The sequence below is a fragment of the Prionailurus bengalensis genome, chromosome C1, assembly GCF_016509475.1.
Source record: "Prionailurus bengalensis isolate Pbe53 chromosome C1, Fcat_Pben_1.1_paternal_pri, whole genome shotgun sequence".
Lineage (NCBI taxonomy): Eukaryota > Metazoa > Chordata > Mammalia > Carnivora > Felidae > Prionailurus > Prionailurus bengalensis.
Genome location: NC_057345.1, coordinates 25,097,512 through 25,121,177, shown reverse-complemented (window position 1 = coordinate 25,121,177; position 23,666 = coordinate 25,097,512). Strand labels below are relative to the sequence as shown.

The window sequence follows — 23,666 nt, the reverse complement described above, 5'->3', positions numbered from 1 at the left end:
AACCCCACGGAATGTCATCTCTATGACAGCGGGACTCCCCAGAACCTAGCACAGTGTCTCCCACACACAATAAGTAGTTGTAGAACAAGTGAGTGTGTGCGGGGGGTTGGGAGGGAGGCAACTTTTGATGGAGGAATGTTATCTCCATTTTATTGGCAAGGAAACTGAGGCACAGAGAGGTTGAGGAACAAGCCTAAGGCATCACAGCTAGTAAGTGGCTAGTTGGCAGCTTACGGTCCAGTTTTGTCAGAACCTAGTTCTGGCATATTCCAGGCGTGTGCTGGGGTGTCCTCAGCAAGACCTATGGCTTTGTGGTCAATAGGACAGGTAGGCTGGGAGGGGGGAGGACCTTTCAGGGACAGCCTTGAATCACGTGTGGTGGCTGACTGTCACTCCGATGTTCTTTTGAGCTGACCTCTCCCTGCCTGTCTCCCTTTTCCTACCCATCTTCTTTCGTCCTGGAGACACTAGCCCGTACCCTAAAAAGAAGACAGAGTCTGCACTCACCTCTGCAGAGCAACTTTTGGCAAGATTCTTCCCCTTCACCTCTCAAGCAGGTTTTGCCTGCCAGGCTGTGCCAGGCCCTGGGATGGGCACAGGAAGCGCAAGGCTGAAAAAGACGTCATTCCTACCCCCGGGGGGGTTCATCCACTAGCTGGAGCCACGTAAAATGTGAGACTGTGTATTAGGAATATTTACAAAATGCTCTGGAGACATTTAACTATTTAACTGCCTGATAAAGTTAGGGAGGATGTCACCGAGGAGGTAGCTTTCAAGCTGGGTCTTGCAGGATGAGTAGGAGTTTGCCTGTTGAATAAAGAGTTTGTTGGGGGTGGGGCCCATTCTAGGCAGGTGTAAGTACAATGCAGTGGCACTAGAGAGGTGAGCTGGGGTCAGATTGAGGACTCTGAATGCCAGGCTAAGGAATCGAGTGTTTTACTAGTTATCAAGGAGCCAAGAAATGTTCCTAAACACAACATTGGCTTTGACCCACTTTGCACATCAGAAGGATCACTCTGGCAGTGAATTGGTTGCCAAAGACCCAGAGTTGACTTGCGGACCGAGAGAGTTGGATGGGCTGTGGGATCCCAGGAGTATGTGTAGTTGAGGCAGGTGGAAGGATGAATGTGGTGCTCAGGAGACACTCAAGACCATGGCTAAGGACACGGGAGCCATCCTCAAAGCCATGGGGTCAAACAGGAAGGAGGCCATGTAGGTGAGAATGGAAGGAGCTGGCCCAGAGAGAGCAGCCATAGAGGTGAGAGGCAAACCAGAACCTGCCGCCGGTAGAGGGGGGCCAGTGCACCAAACACTGTCATAGAGGGGTTGAGAAGGAGCCGGAAGGGGTGGCCGTGGGATTTGGGGGTCCTTGGAGGGCAGCAGCAGATGACGCAGGAAGGGCAGTCCCCGTCACCCCCGCCGTGACCCGCACAGAAGCCTCAGGGTGCAGGAAGGGGCTCAGGGAGGCCACAAGCAGCCTGGCTGTTCATCCCCAGCTTCTCCCCCGCCCCCTTTGTCTGCCTGGCGCTCTGGGTGGGCATGCGCAGGGAGGCTGGCCCACTGCCAGCACTTCTTCCTGCTGCCGCGACAGGAGGGAACTGGCCCTAATTGAGCCTTTGTTGAACCTCCCACAGAGCCCTGGGCACTGAACACAGCGGGGTCTCTGACTCTGTGAACTCCCAGCCAGAATCCCACAAAGTAAAATTGCAGAGGCAGGTCCCACACGCTGCTGCTGCCCGGCCACACTTCTGTACCCCGCGTTGTCCTGACTCCGGCTGCTCCCCGCACCCCCGGTTGACATCCTGCCCCTCCTTCGGGCCCCAGCTCAGAAGCCATCTCTCAGTGAAGACTTTTAGGGTGTGCCTGTTAGAATGGATCCCCTTTAATAGCCAGGCTCTTCTTCTGCACTTCAGACAATGGCGTGCATTTTGTGAACGTGCCCTCGCTTAGTCTTCACCAGAACCCTGCGACGTGGTTGCGTTACCCCTTTCACAGAGAAGAAAACAGGCTCAGAGACATTAGGCAACCGAGGTTTCTACAGCTAGAGACCCAGAGCTGGGATTCTCACCCAGGCTGGCGGCTACCAAAGCCCGCGCCCTGCACCGCTCAGGCCCCTCCTGGGCCTGCCAATGCCCGCGGGAACAGAGAAATGTGCAAGTCCAGTCTTGCCTCCTGTGATCATGGCTTTCGCCTCCAGCTCTTGTTTTTCAGCCAAGGGGTCTCAAGGATGAGCGACCGCCAAGGTTTGCCCGGCACATTGCCGTTTATAAAGCTCTCTGCCCTCCGTGATCTCCTTGTCGTCTTTGCTTGAACCCCATGCGTGATTTTTAAAATTTTAATTTTATTGTTTGTTTGTTTGTTTTTAAGACTCCATGCCCAACATGGGGCTTGAATTCACGACCCTGAGATCAAGAGTCTTTTGCTGTACTGACTAAGCCAACCAGGCACCCCTGAGTGATTTTTTTTTTTTTTGAAAGAAAGACCTCACTGTATCCTGGACTGAACTCAGCGTCTTTTCCTGCCCCCCTGTTCTCCCCCAGCTTCTCTGTCCCTCCCACCCCCAAGCCAGAAATCTGGGCATCATCCTCACACCTTTCTTTCCTGTACCCCTACAGCCAGCCTGTCAGTCACCAGGGCTAAAGAGACTGCCCCCAAATGTCTTTCAAGCCCACAGCCCCTCGAGTGCAAGCCTCAGTGTCTCACCCAGAGCACTTCATGAGTGTCCTGATAGGCACGTGGAAGTGTGTGCCATCCCCGGCCATGCCAGCCTGACATGCCATTGCACTTTAACAGGTGCCGTTCCCACCACGGAGTGTGCCCTTCCCCGCCCTTTCCTCTCGCCGCGCCAAGGCTCTCGGTTTCCTCCTCTCTCCCAGGGGTCACCCCATCTGCTCCCCCTGGCATAATCCCTGATGACTGTCCCCACAGTCTTCCACCAAAAGCTTGCGGACCACCATCGGTGAGGCCTTCGAGCGGCTGCACCGGCTACTGCGCGAGCGGCAGAAGGCCATGCTGGAGGAGCTGGAGGCCGACACGGCCCGCACGCTAACCGACATTGAGCAGAAAGTCCAGCGTTACAGCCAGCAGCTGCGCAAGGTGCAGGAGGGGGCCCAGATCCTGCAGGAGCGGCTGGCCGAAACCGACCGACACACCTTCCTGGCTGGGGTGGCCTCCCTGTCCGAGCGGTACGTGCCCGCCACGGGCTGCCTTCCCCAGACGGGCATCCCGTCCCCAGCCTGTGTGGGGAGATGGCCCTGGAGGCAGATGGGGTGGTTAGCAGAGAATTCATTCACTCACATCTTCATCAGACAGTTACGGGGCATTGGCTATGTGCCAGAGCCTGGTCTAAGGCTTTATGTGTTTCTATCGTTCTATATGTAATAAGTAGAATCATAGAATATTACTTACAGTACAATGTTATTTATGTTATAGTACAAGTATATATTATAGTCTTTATAATAACATTGATATTATTGATAATAAATAATATTTATATTATTATAATCCTATTAGCTCCCTTGCTGTCATCTCCATTTCACACATGTAGAAACAGGCACAGAGAAGCTATGTCAATTGGCCGAGGCCCCTCATCTAGTATATGACAGAGCCAGGATTCAACTCCAGGTCTCTCTTGTCCCATCGCCACCGTTAGAAATAATAACACTTAATTATCGGTCTGTTGATGATCCATACTGACAGCTAACATCACGTATTTGGTGTTGACCGTGAGCCAAGCACGGTGATAAGCATTGTACATACATGACTCCATGTAATCCTCACCACTAGCCTAGGAGGCAGGTGCTATCATAGCACCCATTTTAAAGATAAGGAAACTGAGGCTAGGAGAGGTAGGAAGTGGCACAAGCAGGCACTTGAACCTAGGGCTGGCAGACTTTAAATACACGGCCTTGCTCCCTGTCAGCTGCCCTGAAGGTGGCTGTGGGGCCCCCCGTGTGTTGGGACAGAAATCCGGCCCCCCAATGCAGCCTGCTCTCCTGCTTTCCTTCCAGGCTTAAAGGGAAAATCCATGAGACCAATCTGACTTATGAAGACTTCCCGACCTCCAAGTACACAGGCCCCCTGCAGTACACCATCTGGAAGTCCCTGTTCCAGGACATCCACCCAGGTAAGGCCCTTCCTGCCAGTTACCAACAGGGCCAACAAAGAGGCAAGGGTTATCCTGGGCAGGAGCTAAGCGGGGGTTACATCCCAGCCCAGCTGCCTGCTCTAATCACAGCCTGGGGGCAGGGCAGAGGGATGAGAAGAGTTTCGTGCTGAGCACCTACTGTGTTCCAGGGCTCGTGCTGGGCACCTGCGTAATCACTCAGCTCAGTGAGTCCTCCTACAACCATGAGGTCGGTTCCCTTAGTGTATCCATTCTCCAGATGAAGAGACTGAGGCGTTGGACAGTTCATTCATCCATCCTATACATGCAGCACATATCAAACCCCCTACTTCACACCAGGTGCTGGTCTAAGTGTTGGAGATGTAGCCGTGAGCAACACAGGCAAACGGTCCCTGCCTTTGTGGATCTTACATCATAAGGAGAGAGAAAATAAAAGCAAATAAGTAAAATCCATAGTTCATTAGATAAGGATAAAAGATAAGGAAGGGAGCGAGGGGATGTTGAGGTAGGATAGAGATTTTAGGTGGAGGACCCAGTTAGAAGACCTCACCGAGAAGGAAGCATAGAAGTAAAGGCCTGGGGGCAGCTGGGAGGCTCACTCAGTTGGGCATCTGACTCTTGATTTCAACTCAGGTCGTGACCTCACAGTTTGTGGAGTTGAGTCCCACATTGAGCTCTGCACTGACAGTGCGGAGCCTGCTTGGGATTCTCTCTCTCTCCCTCTCTCTCTCTGCCCATTCTTTCTCTCTCTCACTTCCCCGACTTTCTCTCAAAAATAAATAAATACTGAAAAAAAAAAAAAAAAGAAGAAGTAAAGGCCTGAAGGAAGAAGGAGAGTGATCCATGCAGGTTTCTGAGGGAAGAGTGTTCCTGGCGGTGGGGATAGCAAGTACAAAGGCCCTGAGGCAGAGCAAGCCTGACATGTACAAGGAACAGTGAGGAGACTCAGGTGGCTAGAGTAGAAGAGAGTAGAGGTGAGGAGGTCAGGGAGGCAGCAGTGGCCAGCCCGTGAGGGCCTACAGGCCAGCGTGAGAACTTCAGATTTCACGCTGAGTGAGATGGGAGCCGTTGGAGGGTTTGGGGACAGGCAGTGACGTGAGCTTAACTTCCTAGCGGCTCCCTCTTGCTGCTGGGTTGAGACCGGACTGAAGGGGATGGAGGGTGGAGGCTGGGACACTGGGTAGGAGGCTACCACAATACTGCGAGGTGATGGTGGCTTGGAGCAGGGTGATGGCAGTGGAGGTAGAAAGGAGTGATCAGATTTAAGATATATTCTGAAGGGAGAGCCAACAGGATTTGCTAATGAATGGGGGAGAACTGGGGTGGGAGAGAAAGAAGACAAGGAAACTACAGCGATTTGGGCTGAGGTGCCTGGAAGGACAGAGCTGTAAGCGTGTGAGGTCTGCAGTACCGATGAGATGTCCAAGTGCAGGTGTAGAGAAGGCAGTTGGGATGACATGTGCAGTACAGGACAAGGGTCAGGGCAGTGTCGGCATCGCGTGGACAGCATTTGATGAGCCTAGGTGAGATCACCTAGAAAGTGAGAGTGGAGAGAAGAGAGATGAAGTCACTCTAAACTTTGGAGCCCTGGGGCACTCCTAGAGGTTAGGGACAGGAGGGAGACCCAGCCAAGAGGATCAGGAAGGAGCAGCCAGAGAAGCGGGAGGGGAACCTGGGTGAGTCCTGGAAGCCAAGTAGAGAGTGGCTAATGGCAACAAAGGCCGCTAAGCCAAGTGAGAGAACCCAGAACTGACTGTTCTCTGGCAACATGGAGGTCTTCAGTGACAAGAGCTTTGGTGGAGCCACAGGGGCATAAGCTGGATAGGAAGCTGTCCGAGAGAGAGAAAGGGACATGAGGCATCTGGGTGGCTCAGTCAGTTGATTTGATTTGGCTGAGCATCCAACTTGATTTCAGCTCAGGTCATGATCCCAGGGTCGTGGGATCAAGCCCTGCATTGGGCTCCAGGCTGAGCGTGGAGCCTGCTTGGAACTCCCCCCCCTCTCCACACCCCACCCCGCCTTCGCTCATGCTTGCTTGCACACGCACTCCTCTCTAAAAATTAAAAAAAGAGAGAATGGGAGGGGAGCGAGTGGAGACAGTGCTTTCAAGGAGTTTTATTTAAGGGAAGGAGCGAGAAGGCGGCAGAGGCTGTTGAAGGTGGGAGAAGTAACAGCCTATCTGTGGGTGATGAGAAAGACCCAGTGGCAAAACCGAGGATGCAGGGCAGAGAGAGGTGCTACAGGGACAGCCAGGAGTGGGGTCTGCTGCTGCCTCTTCTGACAGCTCATCTTCAGGAACCCAGAGGAGAGAGAATAAATGGGCAGCGGTGGGAGCTTGAGGGAACGCTCTGCCCATAGCCTCCCCTTTCCCCGCGAGGTAGGAAGCAAGGTCATCCGCCGAGATGATGATGGGCGAGAGGAGGTAATGGGAGGTTTGCTGGGAGAGAAGGTCTGAACAGGTTTCTAGTAGAGTGAGTAGACCCTGGGACCCGAAATCATACAACCTACAAAGGCACCACGTCCTTTAGAGGTAAGACAAGGATATAAAGGGGAATCCTCCCTCAGAGGTCGGCACTATTATTATCCTCATTTTTTCAGATGGGAAAGCAGGCACAGAGCTGTTAGGAACAGACGTCTGAACCGGGCGCTGAAGGCTGATGGCTTTGCCACTCGGGGAAGGCTGGGGCCTGGTGGTGCCTCCAGACCGTCCCCAGTGTGGGGAGCTGCATGGGCAAAGGCAGTGGGGGAGGAGCATGAATGAACCCAGGATGCTCATGATCGGGCCTTCCAGGTAGGGATGGAGAGAGGCTGAAGGCACCACTGAGCGTGTGAATGCTGGACAGAGATGGGGGTCCCCTGTAGGTGGCTGAGGACCACACTTGATGTATCAATACTGATTTCCCAGGAGTTAAGGGACAGCTCCTGGTACTTTTTTTTTATTAATTTTTTAAAAAAATATTTATTTTTAAAAAATTTTTTTAATGTTTATTTGTTTTTTGAGAGAGAGAGGGGCAGACTGCAAGCAGGGGAGGTGCAAAGAGAGAGACAGAGAGACAGAGACAGAATCAGAAGCAGGCGCCAGGCTCTGAGTTGTCAGCACAGAGCCCAACGTGGGGCTCAAACTCACAAACCGTGAAATCATGACCTGAGTCAAAGTTGGATGCTTAACTGACTGAGCCACCCAGGCGCACCCCCCCCCCCACAAAAAAAATTATTTATTTTTGAGAGAGAGAGTGTGTGAGGAGGGGAGGGGCAGAGAGAAAGGGAGACACAGAATCTGAAGCAGGCTCCAGGCCCCAAGCTGTCAGCACACAGCCCGACGTGGGGCTCAAACTCACAAACTGTGAGATCATGACCTGAGCCGAAGTCAGACACTTAACCAACTGAGCCACCCAGGCACCCCATTCCTGGTACTCTTAAATCTGGATCTGTGCCTAGTCTGGGGAAGGGCGCATTTTCCAGCAGACTGGGGGGACTCTGGGTTATCCTCTTGGGGTCCTTCTGGCCTCTATGTGCTCCTAGACGTGGAGGGACCTCCACACTGAGACCCAGCAGGATGAGGGCCACACATGGGTGAAACAGCATAACTCAAGGAGGCAAGAAGTGCGTCCCCCACCATTGACCCAGGGCAGCCCCTCGGGTGGCTGGTCTCAGGAGCTCTATTTGTCTCAGCTGCCACCTGATGCATCCTTGTGACAGCTTAGAGAGGCAGTCCAGGGACCTCAGCCCGACAATCCAGGCCCTATAAGACCTGGGCCCTGCCATTCTCTCATTCTCCCCTCCACATCATACTCAGCCACACCGAACCATCTTCAGGTCTTAAATGAGCCCTATTCTCCCTCCTCCACTTTCACACATGCTGCTCCCTTGTGCCCGCTACACAAACCTCAGGCTTTGATGACTAACTCCTACTCCCCTTCATGTCTTAGTTTATAAACACCTCCTCTGGGAAGCCTTCCTGGATTTCTTCAGGTAGCCCGGCACTTTTCTGATCTCACTCTTTTGTCAATGTGTGTGTAGCTGTCTGTGTCGCTAGACTTTTAGCTCAGGGTCAGGCCTGGGTCTAATTCATCACTGTAGATCCCTAGAGGAGCCAGCACGGTAAATGTGTGTGGAAAAGTAAATAAAGAAATGAATGAATCCGAGTCTCAGTTCTGCTACTAGAATAAAGTAGGTACTCAGTAAGTATTTTTGAATGGAACTTGCCACACATCCTGAACAAGTCACTTCTCCTCTGAGCCTCAGTTTCCTCCTCTGTAAAATAGGGATGTTAGCCCCTTCCCAACTCCCTCACAAGTGAGTAAATGGATGTGGGAACTTGCTGGTTGCCCCAGAGCAGGGTTTCTCAACATCAGCACTATTGACATTTGGAGCTGGATAATTCCTTATTTAGGGGGCTGTCCTGTGCATGATAGGATGTTCAGCAGCATTCCTGGTATCTACCCAACTAGACGCTCCCCTCCCCAGTTTTGACAACCAAAAATGTCTCCAGACATTGTCCAATGACCCCTGCGAGGCAAATCGCCCCAGTTGAGAACCACTGACCCAGAGAAAACTGCGTGGAAGAGGGGCTGAAGGAGCAGTAGCCTGTGCCCTGAACATCCTGCCAAGGATAGCGGTCCCTGGGGAGTCCAGAGACCAGTGACCTGGTTAGCCAGGCCCCTTCCTTTGTCTGTAGGGCCTGTGAAGTCACTATGGCTCGTCTGCCAGCACCAAGGCCCTTTATGTCCAGATGGGAGGGGCAGGCGCCCCCAGGGAACTAGCCCATGGATTCTAGCAGCTTCCTGCCTGCCCTGCTTCCAGTTTGGGCTTCCTATTGGGTCATCTGAGAACTCCATTTAGCACCTGTCACTCCCCTTGCTTTGGAACCTCCACTCTCTACCCACCCCCCACCCCCTGTCCCACCCTTCAGCCGACATTGGACACCCTCCTCCAACTGCCTGGCCTGATTGTTGCTGCCCCCAAGCACAAACTTTCTCCCCAGCCAGACCAGGTGGCCTCTGCTCCCAGGACACCAGACACTGCCCGCCTTCTTTGCTTTTACCATCTGCCTCTTCTGGGCGGCTCGCCCCTCCCCCTGCTCACCTGAATCCAGTCATTTGTGGGTTCCAGCGTGCTCACCACCTAGCTGTGTAGCCCAGGGCAAATCACTGCCCTCTCTGGGCCAGTTTTCTCCTCTGTAAAACAGGGATGGAGAAGATGTGATTTATCTCCCAGCCTAGGGATAAGAATTAAATAAAATTATCTATTTGTGATAATAATCCTGGAACTTAGTAAGAACTTGATACTTGTTTATCATTGTTATAATGACAAATCAGTTGGTTCCTCAGTCTTGCTGAGCAGGCTTTCTGGAGCCACACAGAGGAAAGAACACGGTGTGACAAGGCTTTAACTCAAGTTCCAACTCTACTTCCACCCCAAGTGGCAACCTGAGCAGGCCACTTAACTCAGAGAAGTCTCCTTGGAGCCTCAGTTTCCTCTTCTGGAAAATGGGATGGTAATTTGCACTCCTGGGGCTGCTGTGGTATTCCCATGAACCAGTGGGTGTGAACGTGTTTCTCGAATGCCAGTATGGCGCAGAGGGGGCCGAAGAGGTGGGAGAACTGGGGCAGCAGATTATGTAAGGGCCTGGCCAGAGGAAAGAGCTGGCAGCGTCTCCTGTCCTATCAGGCTTCTGAAGGGTCAAGCCACTGTCCTTGAGAACAAAGAGGAACCAGCCATCTGCTGCCAAGTGATAGTACTTGACTAGGGGGTTTCTCTGCTGCTTGGGCCTGTGATGTGTGGTTGAAGATGGCCAGAAGACATTTTCCTGGCGCCTCCACAGTCCATGCCCGCCCTAAATGCCTTTGACCTCGAGGTCTCAGGCTTAAATGGGCTGCTTCAATACCTGCTTTTTGTTTTTATAAAACAGTGGGTCAGGACCTAGAAAAGAGCTCTGATCTGTACTATAGTGAACCCCAGGGGACTGGTTTGTTTTGCTGAGGTCTGGCACTTCTCCCAAGGATAAAGGATGGGTGGAGGGATTGCCAGTCTCCACCCTGGACTGACGTCTCAGAGAGGGGAAAGGGTGTTGCTAGGCCCCCTTCTAGGTCTGTCTGTGGTCTGAAGGCTGTTACTCCTGCCAGCCGTCGCCTCAGGGAGGGTGGGAAGGAGGCTTGGAAGACAGAACCTCTGTTTATGAGGAGATGGGAGACCCTGGAGGTGGACCCCAGCCTGTCCTTTGGAGTGTAAAAAGCTTCTGAGAATCAGGCCACGCCCTGTGCCAATAAGAATACCAGGCCCCGCCCCTAGCCCTGCCCCTGAGATGTGGAACCCAGCACCAAGTTATCAGGCCCCACCCCCACCTAGTCCCGCCTCCACTGCCAGCACTGCCCAATGAACAGCAGGCCCCGCCCCTAGGCCCACCCAATGAGTGGCGGGCCTTGCCCTCACCCAGTCCCCTGGGCTTCCAAGCTGAGGCTCCACGCCCAAGGAGCTGGCACTCTACGCAGTCAGGATTTCCTCTGCACTGCAGGCTCATCTTTGTGGGCCCAATCTCCGAACCACTGAGAGCCCACTTGGCTGCCTCCTGGAGCGCCCTCCCCACTCATCGGTGGCACTAGAAGTGGCCCACGTTGCCCCACATTAGGCTTTCGAGTCTGGGGCTGAGCCCTCCATCTGGTGTGCTAGTGTCTCCGCCCCTCCCCCGCCCGGTCGCACGGTCCTTCTGCCCTGAGCTGCAGTTCCTGCCTGTTGCTGACCTCCTAGATCATCCTGAGCACCACAGGCTCCCGCGTGGCACTCAGAACTGCCGCTGCCCACACCTTGTCTTTGTGCGTGCTCTAACCCTTCCTCTGTACACGCCTGAGTGTGACCCGCATTCCACAGCCGGGAGGAGTGGCCCATCTGTGTCTAATTAGATTTTTCTTTCCCTTGCCTCCCTTCACACATAACTTCCTACACCTCCCTCCACCTCTCACCTCCTGACCCCACTGTGGGAATTCCTACATTCCATGTGGCAGGAGCCTCTGGTTCTGACAGGCTGCCCTGTGACCGCTCAGACCACAGGGTAAAACATATGTCCACTGATCCAGTGTCTTCCTTCCCCTGACTCCCCCTCTTCCATGTCCCTGGATAGAGAATTGTGATTCCATTGACTGACCCCTCTATTCACAGGGCTAATTGTTTCCATGCATCCCTCTGAGTTCAAAGAACAGGAAAGGAGAATGTAAAATGCAAAACTAAATTTACTCCTAACAGAGCTCGTGGAAAGAGCTTGATGTAAGTCAACGGTCAGCTTTGTTAGTGGCCTTGTGAACGGGAGCACCAGTTCAGAAACTGGCTGTTGCTCCCTGTTGGTGACAGTTGCCACCACTGAGGCGTTTTATTTCTGTGCATGCGTGCAGCCAACAGAGGTGATAGAAGGAGGGGGTAAGGCTCCAGCCAAGTGTAGTCATGCTCCTGCTTCACCAGATAACGAAACTGCCAGAGAGCAGGATGAAGAAATTGTTCGCTCCTGGGTACTGGCGGCAGGATTCCTTTTCCTCATCCTTCCTCGCCTCTGTCTTGCTCTGGCCTGGAAATGGTCATTCAGGCTCAGGAAGGCTACTTCCAGGTTCTCCATCTTCTGGTTGGGCATCAGCTCCGTCACGGAGGAGAGAGTAAATAGAACCCTTGACATGAGAGTTCATGAGACTCTGAGAGCCAGACCTGCTAAGCCAGTGTGGCCAGCCCAGAACAGGATGACCCAGCCTGTGCCACGTGTCCAAGAGAACACAAGCAAGGGCCAGTTTAATTTGGTGAGCCTTTCTGGAAACGCTCACCATGCCTGTCTCTGTGCTGGGCACTGGGCGCACAAGGGACAGCCTATCTGCGTGGTACACAGCCCTTACCCTCCTGGTGCAAATGGTGCAAAAAGATGTGGGCACAGAAGACAATACCCCTTATATAACCAGAACACAAAATTAAGGAATTTCAGAAGAAAGAGCAACCAGGGAGCAACCACCTTCCTGTGGGCAACCAGGAAGGCTTCTCACAAGATGGGCTCTGGAGTTGAGCCTCATGCAGAGGTGATTACAACAAGCAGGGAGGAGGCAGTGGAGGGGCAGTCCGGGTGAAGGTGTTGGGGCTGCGTGTGGTGGAAGTGACGTGTGACAGGTAGAGCTGGGGCTGGACTGCACATGACCTTGCTTAGTCCTCGCCCTGCCTTTGAGTGCTGGGTGACCTGAGATTAGTCACCTTTCCTCCCTGGGTCTCATTTTCTCCATCTGTCAAGTGGAAGAGTCAGCCTAGAATCCACGGTTTTCTGCTTTTTCAGACCTGTCACCTACATTTCATAACAAATAGTTTGCAATGTCTCAAAGGTAATAATAACCTTTCCACAACTGCACTATGTATATAAACTTGAAAAACTGTATATATACAGGTATGTATATACATACTGTGATGACAATGTAAAGGAAAAATAGAAGGAAATGATTTATAATAAAATATTGTGTATGCCAATCTGTACATGCTCACTCACAGCCACAGTGGAAAACATAATGAAGCAGTCAGGTGCTCACACCGTAGATGAAACACGACTGTGCCTCACATATGGTCCACAACAGGTAGGTTATATGAGTCAGTGGCATTTTTCTCAGACATATACTTTCCCGAAAAGTGAACAATTCTCAGCAAAGTTCCAAACAAACCAAGTTCAGTCTCCCCTCAGTTTACATGGTAGTAATACTCAGTCTGTTAAAACTGTACAAAATGATTTCCTTCCCGGGGCACTTGGGTGGCTCAGTCGGTTAAGCATCCAACTTCAGTTCGGGTCATGATCTCCTGGCTTGTGGGTTCAAGTCCCCCGGTAGGGCTCTGTGCTGACAGCTCAGAACCTGTAGCCTGCTTCGGATTCTGGGTCTCTGTCTCTCTCTGCCCCTCCCCTGCTCACGTTCTCTCTCTCTCTTTCCCTCTCTCTTTCTCTATCAAAAATAAACATAAAAACTTTAAAAAAAGATTTCCTGTTTATACGTAAAAGGGAGTTAAGTTGTAATTTTAGGTCATTATAAAAATGATTTTTCATCCACATGATTGCTTGAGCATTTGAAAATTTATAGGTGGCAAAGGGGTCATGGGACTTCCCTGTGCATTTCATTCAGGGCATTTAAAAAATTTTTTTTTAATTTTTTTAATGTTTATTTTTGAGAGAGAGACAGAATGCAAGCTGGAGAGGGGCAGAGAGAGAGGGAGACAGAATCCAAAGCAGGCTCCAGGCTCTATGCTGTCAGCACAGAGCCCGACCCGGGGCTCAAACTCAGAGTTGTGAGATCCTGACCTGAGCTGGAGTCGGATGCTTAACAGGCGCCCCTCATTCAGGGCATTTAGATGCATAGATCCCACCTACTGAGAAAACCCACACCCCACCCCACAGATTCCCTTATCCCCCAGTCCCAGGGTGATTACCAGCACCTGGGATAATCTTTAAGCTCTCTCAGTTCTGAAGTTCCCTAATTCTGGATTTCATTATGGTTTACTCAACAAACTTTTGTGGGGTGCCCACTATGTCCTTGCCCCAGGCATTGGCAATGAACAGGCAGCCACAGCTTCTGCTCCCCTGCAGCCAGGCTTAAATCTGGAAGGACTTCAGCTATCGCCCTTCCATTTTACAGAGGAGGAAGCTGAGGACCAGAGAGGGCAGGCATCACATGTGTTCAGCATCACACAGCCTCCTGGGCACCGACCAGAACCTGGCCCTCGGGGAGACACCACAGAGTGGATCCCCAACCTTCTCTCCACTTATCTTTCCTCCCTCCTCCGCCCCCTGCAGTGCCCGCCGCCCTGACCCTGGACCCGGGCACTGCCCACCAGCGCCTGATCCTGTCCGACGACTGCACCATCGTGGCCTATGGCAACCTGCACCCACAGCCGCTGCAGGACTCGCCAAAGCGCTTCGACGTGGAGGTGTCGGTGCTGGGCTCCGAGGCCTTCAGCAGCGGCGTCCACTACTGGGAGGTGGTGGTGGCGGAGAAGACCCAGTGGGTGATCGGGCTGGCCCACGAGGCGGCCAGCCGCAAGGGCAGCATCCAGATCCAGCCCAGCCGCGGCTTCTACTGCATCGTCATGCACGATGGCAACCAGTACAGCGCCTGCACCGAGCCCTGGACGCGGCTCAACGTCCGCGACAAGCTCGACAAGGTGGGCGTGTTCCTGGACTACGACCAAGGCCTGCTCATCTTCTACAACGCCGACGACATGTCCTGGCTCTACACGTTCCGCGAGAAGTTCCCGGGCAAGCTCTGCTCCTACTTCAGCCCGGGGCAGAGCCACGCCAACGGCAAGAACGTGCAGCCGTTGAGGATCAACACAGTCCGCATCTAGGACGGCGCAGGGAGCCCACAGGGGCCACCTGGGCCACGGCCACCAGCAAGAGCTCTGCCCAGGGGACAGAGGCCAGGACTCCGGTCCAGTGTAGCCCCCACACCCCGTGAGGCCTCGGGCTGGGTGTTTACCCTTCAGCCTCCATTTCCCTTCTATATTGGTGGTCATGCTCCATGATTCTTAAACACTATCAGCATTGATGTCCTGTAGTTCTGACCTTGATGGGGAGGCAGCTTTGGTCCCAGGATGTGACATGGCTTCTCCTCAGGGCGGCCCCTGCCCAGCCTTCATCCCCATCCTCTGGGCGGCGGGGATGGGGAGCTTCTCCCTGTCTCCCTCCTGCCCACATGCCCTGACCTCAGGATGTGTCAAGAGTGTTGCCGGCAGTTGGCAGCCTGAAAGATACATGAAACCCACTTATGCTTCCAGGTCTAAGACTTGCCCGGCACCCCACCGTGGGCCATTTGACCCTTGACTCCGGCCCGCGGTGGACACAGGCTGTAGCTGGTCCTAGGGTTCCCGAGAACCACCTCTCCTTCTACCTCTGGACCAAGAGCTTTATGGTTCCTGTTTCTCCCACTGACCTGCAGGTAGAGATGATGCTGTGGCCTGTGGGAGGCACCCGGTCACTGAACCCACGTGTTACGGTCACTGTGCCACCAACTTCCAGCCCGCGGGTCTAAAATCAGGATGATGGCACGCGAGGCTGATGCAGAGCCTGGTAGCCTAAAAGCAGCTGCAGGACACGCATCACTGGGTGACGGAGGTCCCCAGAGGCTTAAATAAGGGTCCAAACCGGCCTCTGTGACCAGGCTTAGGGTGCGGGGAGGCTGAGGGGAACAGTTGTCTCAGGCGAGCACTGGGACAGGCTGTTGGCTGGGACTTCCCATCAGGCTTGGCGTCTGTCTCAGTTAGGATCCTGTTGCAGAAAACAAGAGCTGCTTTAGCTAGTTTAATTTGACAGCACTTATTATCACATCCCCGATTTGCAAAATCATTGGAAGGGCTGGAGGAGCAGACTCCGTGCTGAATTTCCAGGAACAACTTGCGGCTCCCACCTGCAGGAAGCCACTGCATCAGGAAGCTGCTGACCGCAGAACTGTGTTCCCTCCACTACTGGCCGGGCCGGCAAAGAGGTGTCCTGAGGCCTGCCTCTGTCCCACTCAGTTTAGTTCTCAAATCCAAATCTCTGTGAGGGATACCGTTGGGGAAACATAAATCAGATCCAGAACGTTGGCGGCAAGGGTGCCTGGGAAACGTAGTTTTCTCTCTTCTCACTGCAGCCATGCAAAAAGGCCCGGAAGGATGTTTAGGTGTTGAACAAGCCCATCCACAGTTTTTGTCACTGGAGTTCACCTCCGGGCCTTGGCTTTGAAGCAGCAGAGCCTCCACGTGTCCTGCTCCGTGGCCCTGTCCCTGCCCGAGGGCAAGAGCCCAAGAGGTGGATCTATCCGCAGCATTGGCCGAATGTCTCAAGCCTTCACTTCGCTCCCTAGTCCCGGAGCCTAGATTCTGAGCTTGTGGGGTCCCTGACCACCCTCATCCCAAAGGAGCCAGACTAGCTGAACTTGGGGGGCTCCCACCTCACAACTGCTGCCCATTGGGGTCCCCCATGGGCAGGAGGAATCCTCATTCTCACCTCACCCCTTCATCTACCAGAAGCTGGGCCACCCCCCAGCAGTATTTTTATTTTAAATGTTTCCCATTTTGTGAGTTATGATGAATTTGTATTAAATTAAAGTTACAGAATGTCAGTGGTCAGTTCTATTCATGTTGACAAAGGCCTGCCTTTTCTGTCCCAGGTAGTATTCATGTATTAACATGGCTAATCCACAAAGCAAACCTACTGGGTATGTAATATTATGCCCACTTTACAGACTTGGAAAATGAGGTTCAGAGAGAAGACATGACTTGCCCACAGTCCCAAGTCCGTGCTGGGAAGCAGTGGAACTTGGATTAGAACGGAGTTCTAAAGCCAGCATTCACATCACAACTTACTTGTCAGGGAAGACTGGCAGTCTGCCTGGAGGAGGGGGTCATGGCAGCCTTGAGAACAGAGGGGAGCTCAGGAGACAGTGCCATGGTCTCTTGAATTCTATAAGAGTGCCTGGCCTTGAATCCGAGCTCCATTGCTGTGTGACTTTAGAGAAATGGCTTAGCCTCTCTAGGCCTCAGTTTTTCCACAGAGAAAATGAGGGTAGTAACACCCATCTCATATGATTTATTGATAAGCTGCTAAATGCAGTGCACTTAGGGAGGTCCTGCCTCCCACTCTACCTGTCTCCAGGAGTCAGTGCCCTAAGACACCTGACCTTAAGGAGTCTATCTTCCTCCTTATGCCTTGTGTGGAGTGTGGGACTACCTAAGCCAGAAATGTCCCCAGGTCTGCTGTGTACAGGGAGGTCCATCCTACCTCTGACTCATGGGGAAGGAGTCTGACCAGGAGTCAGGCAGGGCCCTGCATATGGACAGATGAGCTGTGCACACTCTAAGTGGCAAAGCCCTGGGCCCCCCACAGCTGAGAAACAGGAGTCCTGAGCCTAGTCTTAGTTCTGTGCTGACTCACTTTGTACCCTGAAGGCCCTTTCCTCAGTCTCCTCCCCTGCAGATGAAGGGGGTTACACTGGATACTCCCTGAGGCTCCAGATGGATCTTCGCCTATACCTGGAGCTGGAGAGAGAGAAGGAACCACCCCAGTTGTTGAATTGCTTGGAGTTCTAGAAAAAGGGGCATGAACAAGGATTGGGGGGATTGGCAGGAGCAGAAGTAAAGGTCTCTGATCGGCTGATGGAGAGCACCCAGTTTGGGGGGAGGTGATTTTGAGACTAAAGTATCCCCAACCCGCCTGCCCCACTGGATGCCCCAAAGCCATGTCCCTCCATCTTTGCTCAGTGCATCTGTCTTCTGGGGAGACAGTACCCCCTCCACAGTCCTTCTTACCCTTCCCCTACTCAGCCTTGGCACAAGGTCCAAGAAGTGGTGGCCACTTCCCGGTATTTACTCTCCATTTCCTAGTGTCTGGGAGTAACTGTAGGGAGCTAATTTGCACACCTAACTTGGGACTCTGGGAAATCAGTGCATCTCCCTGGCTCCATACCATTGTGCATTTGTGCAATTGTGAGTCGAGCCTCAACTGCAAGACAAGGCTCATGTGTCTCTCAGGGTCCAAAGAATTCATGAATGAAGGAATCTGGAGTTGTCAGGCTGAATGATACCAGGAACCCCCCATTTAACACAGGCAAGCAAAGAGGGGAGGCAAAGGCATCTCAGCATTGGGGAGGAAGGAGGGATCAACAAAGGTCTTACCCAGAGCAGGAGAGAACTGATAGGAGGACAGTCTCCCTATCTGGATCCCAGGCAAAGTGCTGGTACTTATCTAATATCAAGACAAGCCCATGAGGTTGGTATCATTATCTGAGTGTTTGGTGGAGAAACATTACCTCCCAGGGGATCCACAGCCAGTACTCAACAGAGCTGGAAACAGACCCAGGCCCATCCAAAGCTAAAGCCAAACTCTTCTCTGGACCTCCTGGGAAATGCTTCTCAACTTTGAGGACCACTTCAGTGACAGGCAGGGGACACCAAAACTGTGATCTCCCTTGGGGTTCAAAGCAGGACTTTAACCCTGGCTCCATTCCATTGTGCATTTGTGCAATTGTGAGTCAAGCCTCAACTTCAAACCAAGCCTCATGTGTCTCTCAGGGTCAGGGGTAGACTCAAGAAGGCACTATGTGACCCTAAGCAGGTCCTTCTCTCTCTCCTTGGGCGTCAGGTTCCCCATCTCTATTGGGGAGGGACTAGGAATCTAGTTAATTGATTGCCAAGGTTCTGGCTCTGATTGGACAGGGTTCTGTAAGCCTAATGCAGGGTTTGTCCTAGTCAGAACCTAACAAGGCCATTTGCTCTGGGTCTTTCTCTCTGGGGTGGCAGCAGGAACAGAAAACAACAGAGATGACGTCTCTTGGCAGCACAGAGCTCAGCCAGAAAGGTCGTCCCCGGAGGCTGACAGCTCACACCTGGGCAGCATTCCCGGCTTCCTCTCATCCTGCCTGGGTCCTGACTCTGTTCACCATCCCCAAACACTTCACCAGGAGGTCAGCCGCAAAGGGCCATGTCACAGGCTTAAATGAAGGGGGCTTGGAGAGGAGTGGGGTTGGTTGGGGGGTGGGAGGGAGGGGGGAGTAGTGGGTGCTGGCCAAGGTGCTGAATCATCATTCTTGCCCACCCGGGAGGTGGTTATTTCTCCTTCCTCTGGGACACCCACGATTCTACTCTGTCTCCCTGGGAATCCTGACCCACCCTTGAAGAAAGGGTGATGGGAAACAGAGTAGAAACAGAGATAGAAAGAAAGAGAGATGCAGTAAGGAGGCATAGCCTCCAAAAAAAAAAAAATAGCAGGAAAGGATACTTTTATTTTGAAATGTGTTCATTTTCCTGTTTTTCCTTTTATCTGGATGAAATGACAGCATGTTTGTTTTTGTTTTACACTGGGTACAGAATAAAAGTCTTTTATCTTCTTTCACAAATTTGACAGTTCTATTATATTTCTGACTATTTCAGAATGCCCCCCACTCACCCCTGGAATTAGATGAAGTATGGGAAGGATTGCCACTTTGGACCAGAGGCCTAGGGGCTTCCTACTTTGATGTCATGACAAGGGGGACCTTTCAAGAGGCTGGATCCAGGGGCACAAAGCCCAATTCCTGTTGAGTTCCCCAAAACTGTGGTCCTGGGTGTGATCAAGCCTGAATGCCAATGGGGCCTGGGGGATCCTGAGGCCCAGAGAGGGTTGATTCCTAGCTCAAAGGCATATAGCACATGGCAGAGCCAAGACCTGATGTCCTGGTTCCCAATCAGTACACAGGAGAGGAAGAGCAGCCAGCTGAGAAGGCCCCGCCTAGGCAAGGAGAAGGAGCACAGAGGACCAGCTGGAAGGAGGCTGGAGCAGGGCTGAAGAGGGAGGCGCTCAGAGAAGGATCTCATGTCTAAGGTCAGCAGGGGTGGAGGGGTACCCTCAGTCAGCACCTGCACCCCTCAGAGAGGAGGAGAGAACAAAGGGGTCACAGGGTTGGGAAGTCCTCTCTGCGATGGAGACAACCCAACTGAACATGTCAGTAAGCATCACAGGATGGCTGCTGAGAGACCACTGACATCAACTTTACAGAGAAGAAAACTATGACCCAAATGAGAAGACACCAGCCTGTGGGCCATAGCCAGGCCTGGCCCAGGCCTCCTGCCTCCCCGCCATGTGCTCTTTCCACACAACCTTCAATCTCCCCTCAGTGGATTCTGGTGCCTCCTCCCACCCCTGGGGAACCCGGAGCCTGAGCAGAAGGAAAAAGGGAGTGGCCATGGCCCCCACAGCCCTGGGCACCAGAAGCGGAGTGCCTTTCTCTGTCCTTTTCCCCAAGAAAAAGGGACAGTTAGCCTGGACCCTAATCCCCTTCTCCAGGGCAAAGCCAGTTGGTGCCTGCCTACACCTGGGACCTCCTTTGCTGGCAACACAGTCTGGAGCCAGAATCAGCCACAGTAGGAACAAAGTCACCTGGGTAGCTGCTGGACCCACAGGGAGTTCCAAGTAAGTGAGGACATCAGGGGCGATAGCCCAAGGGGGTCCCCTGATTCCATGGCACGAGAGTTAGCCCTGGGACTTTGGTGATTTAGAGGTTTTGGAATTTTTTTCCTAGGGAAGGGACTTTTGCCCCCTCACACCCTGTAGGCTGAGCCGCTGGGCCTGCTTCCTCTGTCTACCACAAACCCCAGGCAGAAGCCCCTCCCTCACCAAACTGCCAGATCTACAAACCAGGAATGAGGTCCTGGGGCCCAGCAGCAATGTTCTTGCCACTGGGAGAAGGGAGATGCAGATAAGGGCTCCAGGAGGTCCCAGAAAAAGCAGAACTGGCTGGACATGTGTGCATCTCACAGGTGTGGAATGCAGGGTCGAGACCTGGGAGAGCCTTGCTAAACCAGGAGTGGACTCTGGCTCCATCCCTGACTCTCCAGTGACCCTGGACAGTCCCCTTCATCTCCACCTTAAGAGTGCTCATTCTTCATTGGTTCCACAAAAGGGATGGGTAGCCCTGGGTGATGGGGCAAACTCGAGTTCTAAGGTTCCAGCTTGAGGCTGTCTCGGGGAAATTGCCCCACATTGCCCACCCCTTCACCCTCCCTCTTCCTCTGTCACACTCCTTCCTCCATCAAAACACACCCTCCTGTGCTCCTCAGGATAACTGGCTTATGGTTCGAGATGCTGCCCCCTTCCCATCCTCTGTGCATTCATAATAGAGCCACTCCTGAAAGAGTAGCCAGAGGTGGGATTTCAGGGACCACACCAAGCAGGTAGGCAAAAGTTTATAGGGACGGTAGAAAGAAAGAGGGGGCTTTTTGAAAATGACTCTATTCGGGCAGCACGAGAGCAGCTGTTACTGGATGGGCACAGAGCTGGCTAGCAGTGGCAGTGGCCCCCGTGTACCTGGCCAATGCAAGCGCTGCTTTTGGCCCAGCCTTCAGGCATCACTCCCTGTCCCCAACACCCCTACACAGGGTGCTGGCCATGACATGGCTTTTCCATTTCCAGGGGCTGCCTGTGGAAGAGAGAAAGACTGCATATAATGGTGGAAGGCGAGCACTCAGAATATTAGGATCCCAAATGGAGCATGTTAGGCATGCTTTGGTCCTTAATACCTCTGCTTCTGTCATACCCATCCCCCTGCCTGGAATGCCCTTTTCCCTCCTTTTTTCCTCCTGTGGAAATCGTATTCGTCCTTCATCCACCCAAGGTGCTGCTCTCCCAGGCTTTCAGACCTAGAAGAACTCAATCTCCCACCATCACGAACATCTTGAGGCAGGGATCACATACCCCAGCTCTGCCCACTGGGTGCAGAGACGGGCTCAAGAAATGCTTGCTGGCTGGAACTGGCTAGTGCCAAAGCTGGATCTTGAAGCCACCCCAGCTCCAAGTTGGGGGGCAATCTTAGAGACCAGAGAAATCTCCTCCCTAAAGATGCTCGGATGGAAACTGAGCCCACAGGGTGAGCCCACTGTCCTGCCCCCCATCCCAGCCAGATTCCACACTGGGAGAACCAGAGAGAGCCAGCAAAGACCAGGAATGTTGTTTGATTGTTTGCCTTTTTAAAAAATTACAAAATAACTTACCCTCATTGTTTAACAATTCAAATAAATGAAAGACTATAAAGCAGAAAACTCCCTCATCTGGCTCCCAGAAATCAACAGCTGTTAACAGTTTGATTCAGGTCCTTCCAGGCATCTTTGCCTATGCATAAACAAAACTAGAGCTTTCTTTTACGAAAATATGATCATTCTTCATGTTTCCGTGTGTTCTGTGGAGTAAATTCCTACAAACGGAATTGTTGGTCAAAGGCTTGCCCATTTAAAGTGTGTCGCTTTCCTGAGTAAATTGTTTATTTTATTTTTATTTTTTTTTTAATGTTTATTTATTTTTTGAGGGGGGAGGGGCAGAATGAGAGGGAGACAGAGAATTCGAAGCAGGCTCCAGGCTCCGGGCTGTCAGCACAGAGCCCAATGCAGGCCTCGAACCCACAAACCACGAGATCATGATCTGAACCGAAGTCAGACGCTCAACCAACTGAGCCACCCAGGCACCCTGAATAAATCTTTTTCTTATTACGTGCTCATTATAGAAAATTTAGAAAATACAGTCAAGACACAGAAAGGAAAAATCATCCATCAGCCACTGTTCAGAGATAACCACTGATGGTGCTTGGGTGATAACATTTGCAGTCTTTTTTCCCATGTGAGTATGTTTATATACAAGAATCAGAACACGCTTTCTTATTGCTCCATAGCCTGTTTTCCCCACGTCATAATAGATTGTATTCATTTTTCCAGGTTGTCAGAAGTCTTCTACGCATCAGTTTAACACCAAGAGGGATGTCTGATCTCAGAGCCCCTGGAGGCCTGCTTTTCCCGCCCTCCTTTCTGAGTAGGGAGCCTGTTGCCACAGCGGCTCCAGGATCTAACCTTGGTCTGCCCCTCCTTTTTAGAAAGGGGAATGCGCTGAGCCCCTTCCTACCTCCACCCCTCCTGAGCTGAGGCCCCAACACCCCACTGATGGGCACAGAGCCCCCCTGCAACTGCTCCACGGATACCCTCCTGTGCAGAACCCCGCTCCTTTCCTCTACCACTTTCTTGAACATTGGGCTCCTCCCATGATGGGGTGGGGAGGGCTCGGGTGGACTTTGAGGCAGAGGAAGGCCTCTAGACTCAAGTGGTGGCATGTGGGATTCAAGAAAAATGTTACTTACCCTTGTACTTCAGCCAGCTCGTTAGCCAGCTTTCCCCCATACTCAAGGCACGGGGCAAGGAACAGGGTCAAGCCCATGCTAGGGGTGGTGGGGAGGGAGCTCAGCCACTTGAACATTTTCTGGTTCCTAAAGCAAATACCTAGCTTCCCAGCCCAGGCTCACCCTCTGCCCCAGGAACTTTCCAGCCAAATACTGTGGACTTGAGCGTGATCTTGGGCAAGACCCTTCTCTGCTCCAGGCGGGGGGAGGGTGGTGAGGGTGGGGGTGGATCTCAGTGACCTCACCAACATACCATGTGGTTCCTAAGGCATTTTCCCAACTCTGGAATTCTATAACCCAGTTCGAAGCCATGTTTCCAAATGCTCTCTTTTCTCTCCAAGTCCCTGCACACCTTATGATTTATTGAATCTAATTGTGCACCAAGCCTTGTTTGAAGCATTATTAGTATAGTAATTATTATTAGCTGTCATCTCAGTTAATCCTTAGGACAAGACTGAGAGGAGGTACTACTTTTATCCCCATTTTACAGATAAGAACACTAAGTCCAGAGAGTTAAGATGATTTTCCAATTAAGCAGTAGAGTTCAGATTTGAACCCAGGGCTGGGTGACTCCCAAACCCATGCTCCTTGTCAGCTTCCCATCCCCATACCATCCTGCGATATGTGTAGGGATCTGTTTCCTTGCTACAGTTGGGGAAACTGAGGTCAGAGAAGGAAGGTGAATTCCTCAAGGTGACACAGCAAGTTCATGGCAGAGCTTGGTAAGTCCAGCTTACCCCCACCTACTGCCCAGCACTGGCTAATTTCCAAGAAGGGAAGTTGATGAATCAGAAAAAGCCCTTGAGCTGGAGTCAAAATGCCCAGAACTGAATGGGGGTGGAGTGGCCAGGTGAGGAAGGGCATATTTGGTCAGG

At 52.4% G+C, this 23,666-nt stretch overlaps 1 protein-coding gene across 3 annotated transcripts in view; it reads left to right on the top strand.

Moving 5' to 3' along the window:
* The window catches only part of TRIM62 (tripartite motif containing 62), a 31,039-nt gene extending 14,818 nt beyond the window's left edge, over window positions 1–16,221 (top strand). For all 3 annotated transcript variants that reach the window (XM_043578655.1, XM_043578654.1, XM_043578656.1), the window contains 3 exons: window positions 2,929–3,185; window positions 4,011–4,126; window positions 13,917–16,221. In XM_043578655.1, coding sequence (XP_043434590.1) covers window positions 2,929–3,185; window positions 4,011–4,126; window positions 13,917–14,467 — 924 coding nt within the window. In that variant the 3' untranslated portion in view covers window positions 14,468–16,221. The remainder of the gene's footprint in view (window positions 1–2,928; window positions 3,186–4,010; window positions 4,127–13,916) is intronic.
* Window positions 16,222–23,666: the final 7,445 nt, after the last annotated feature.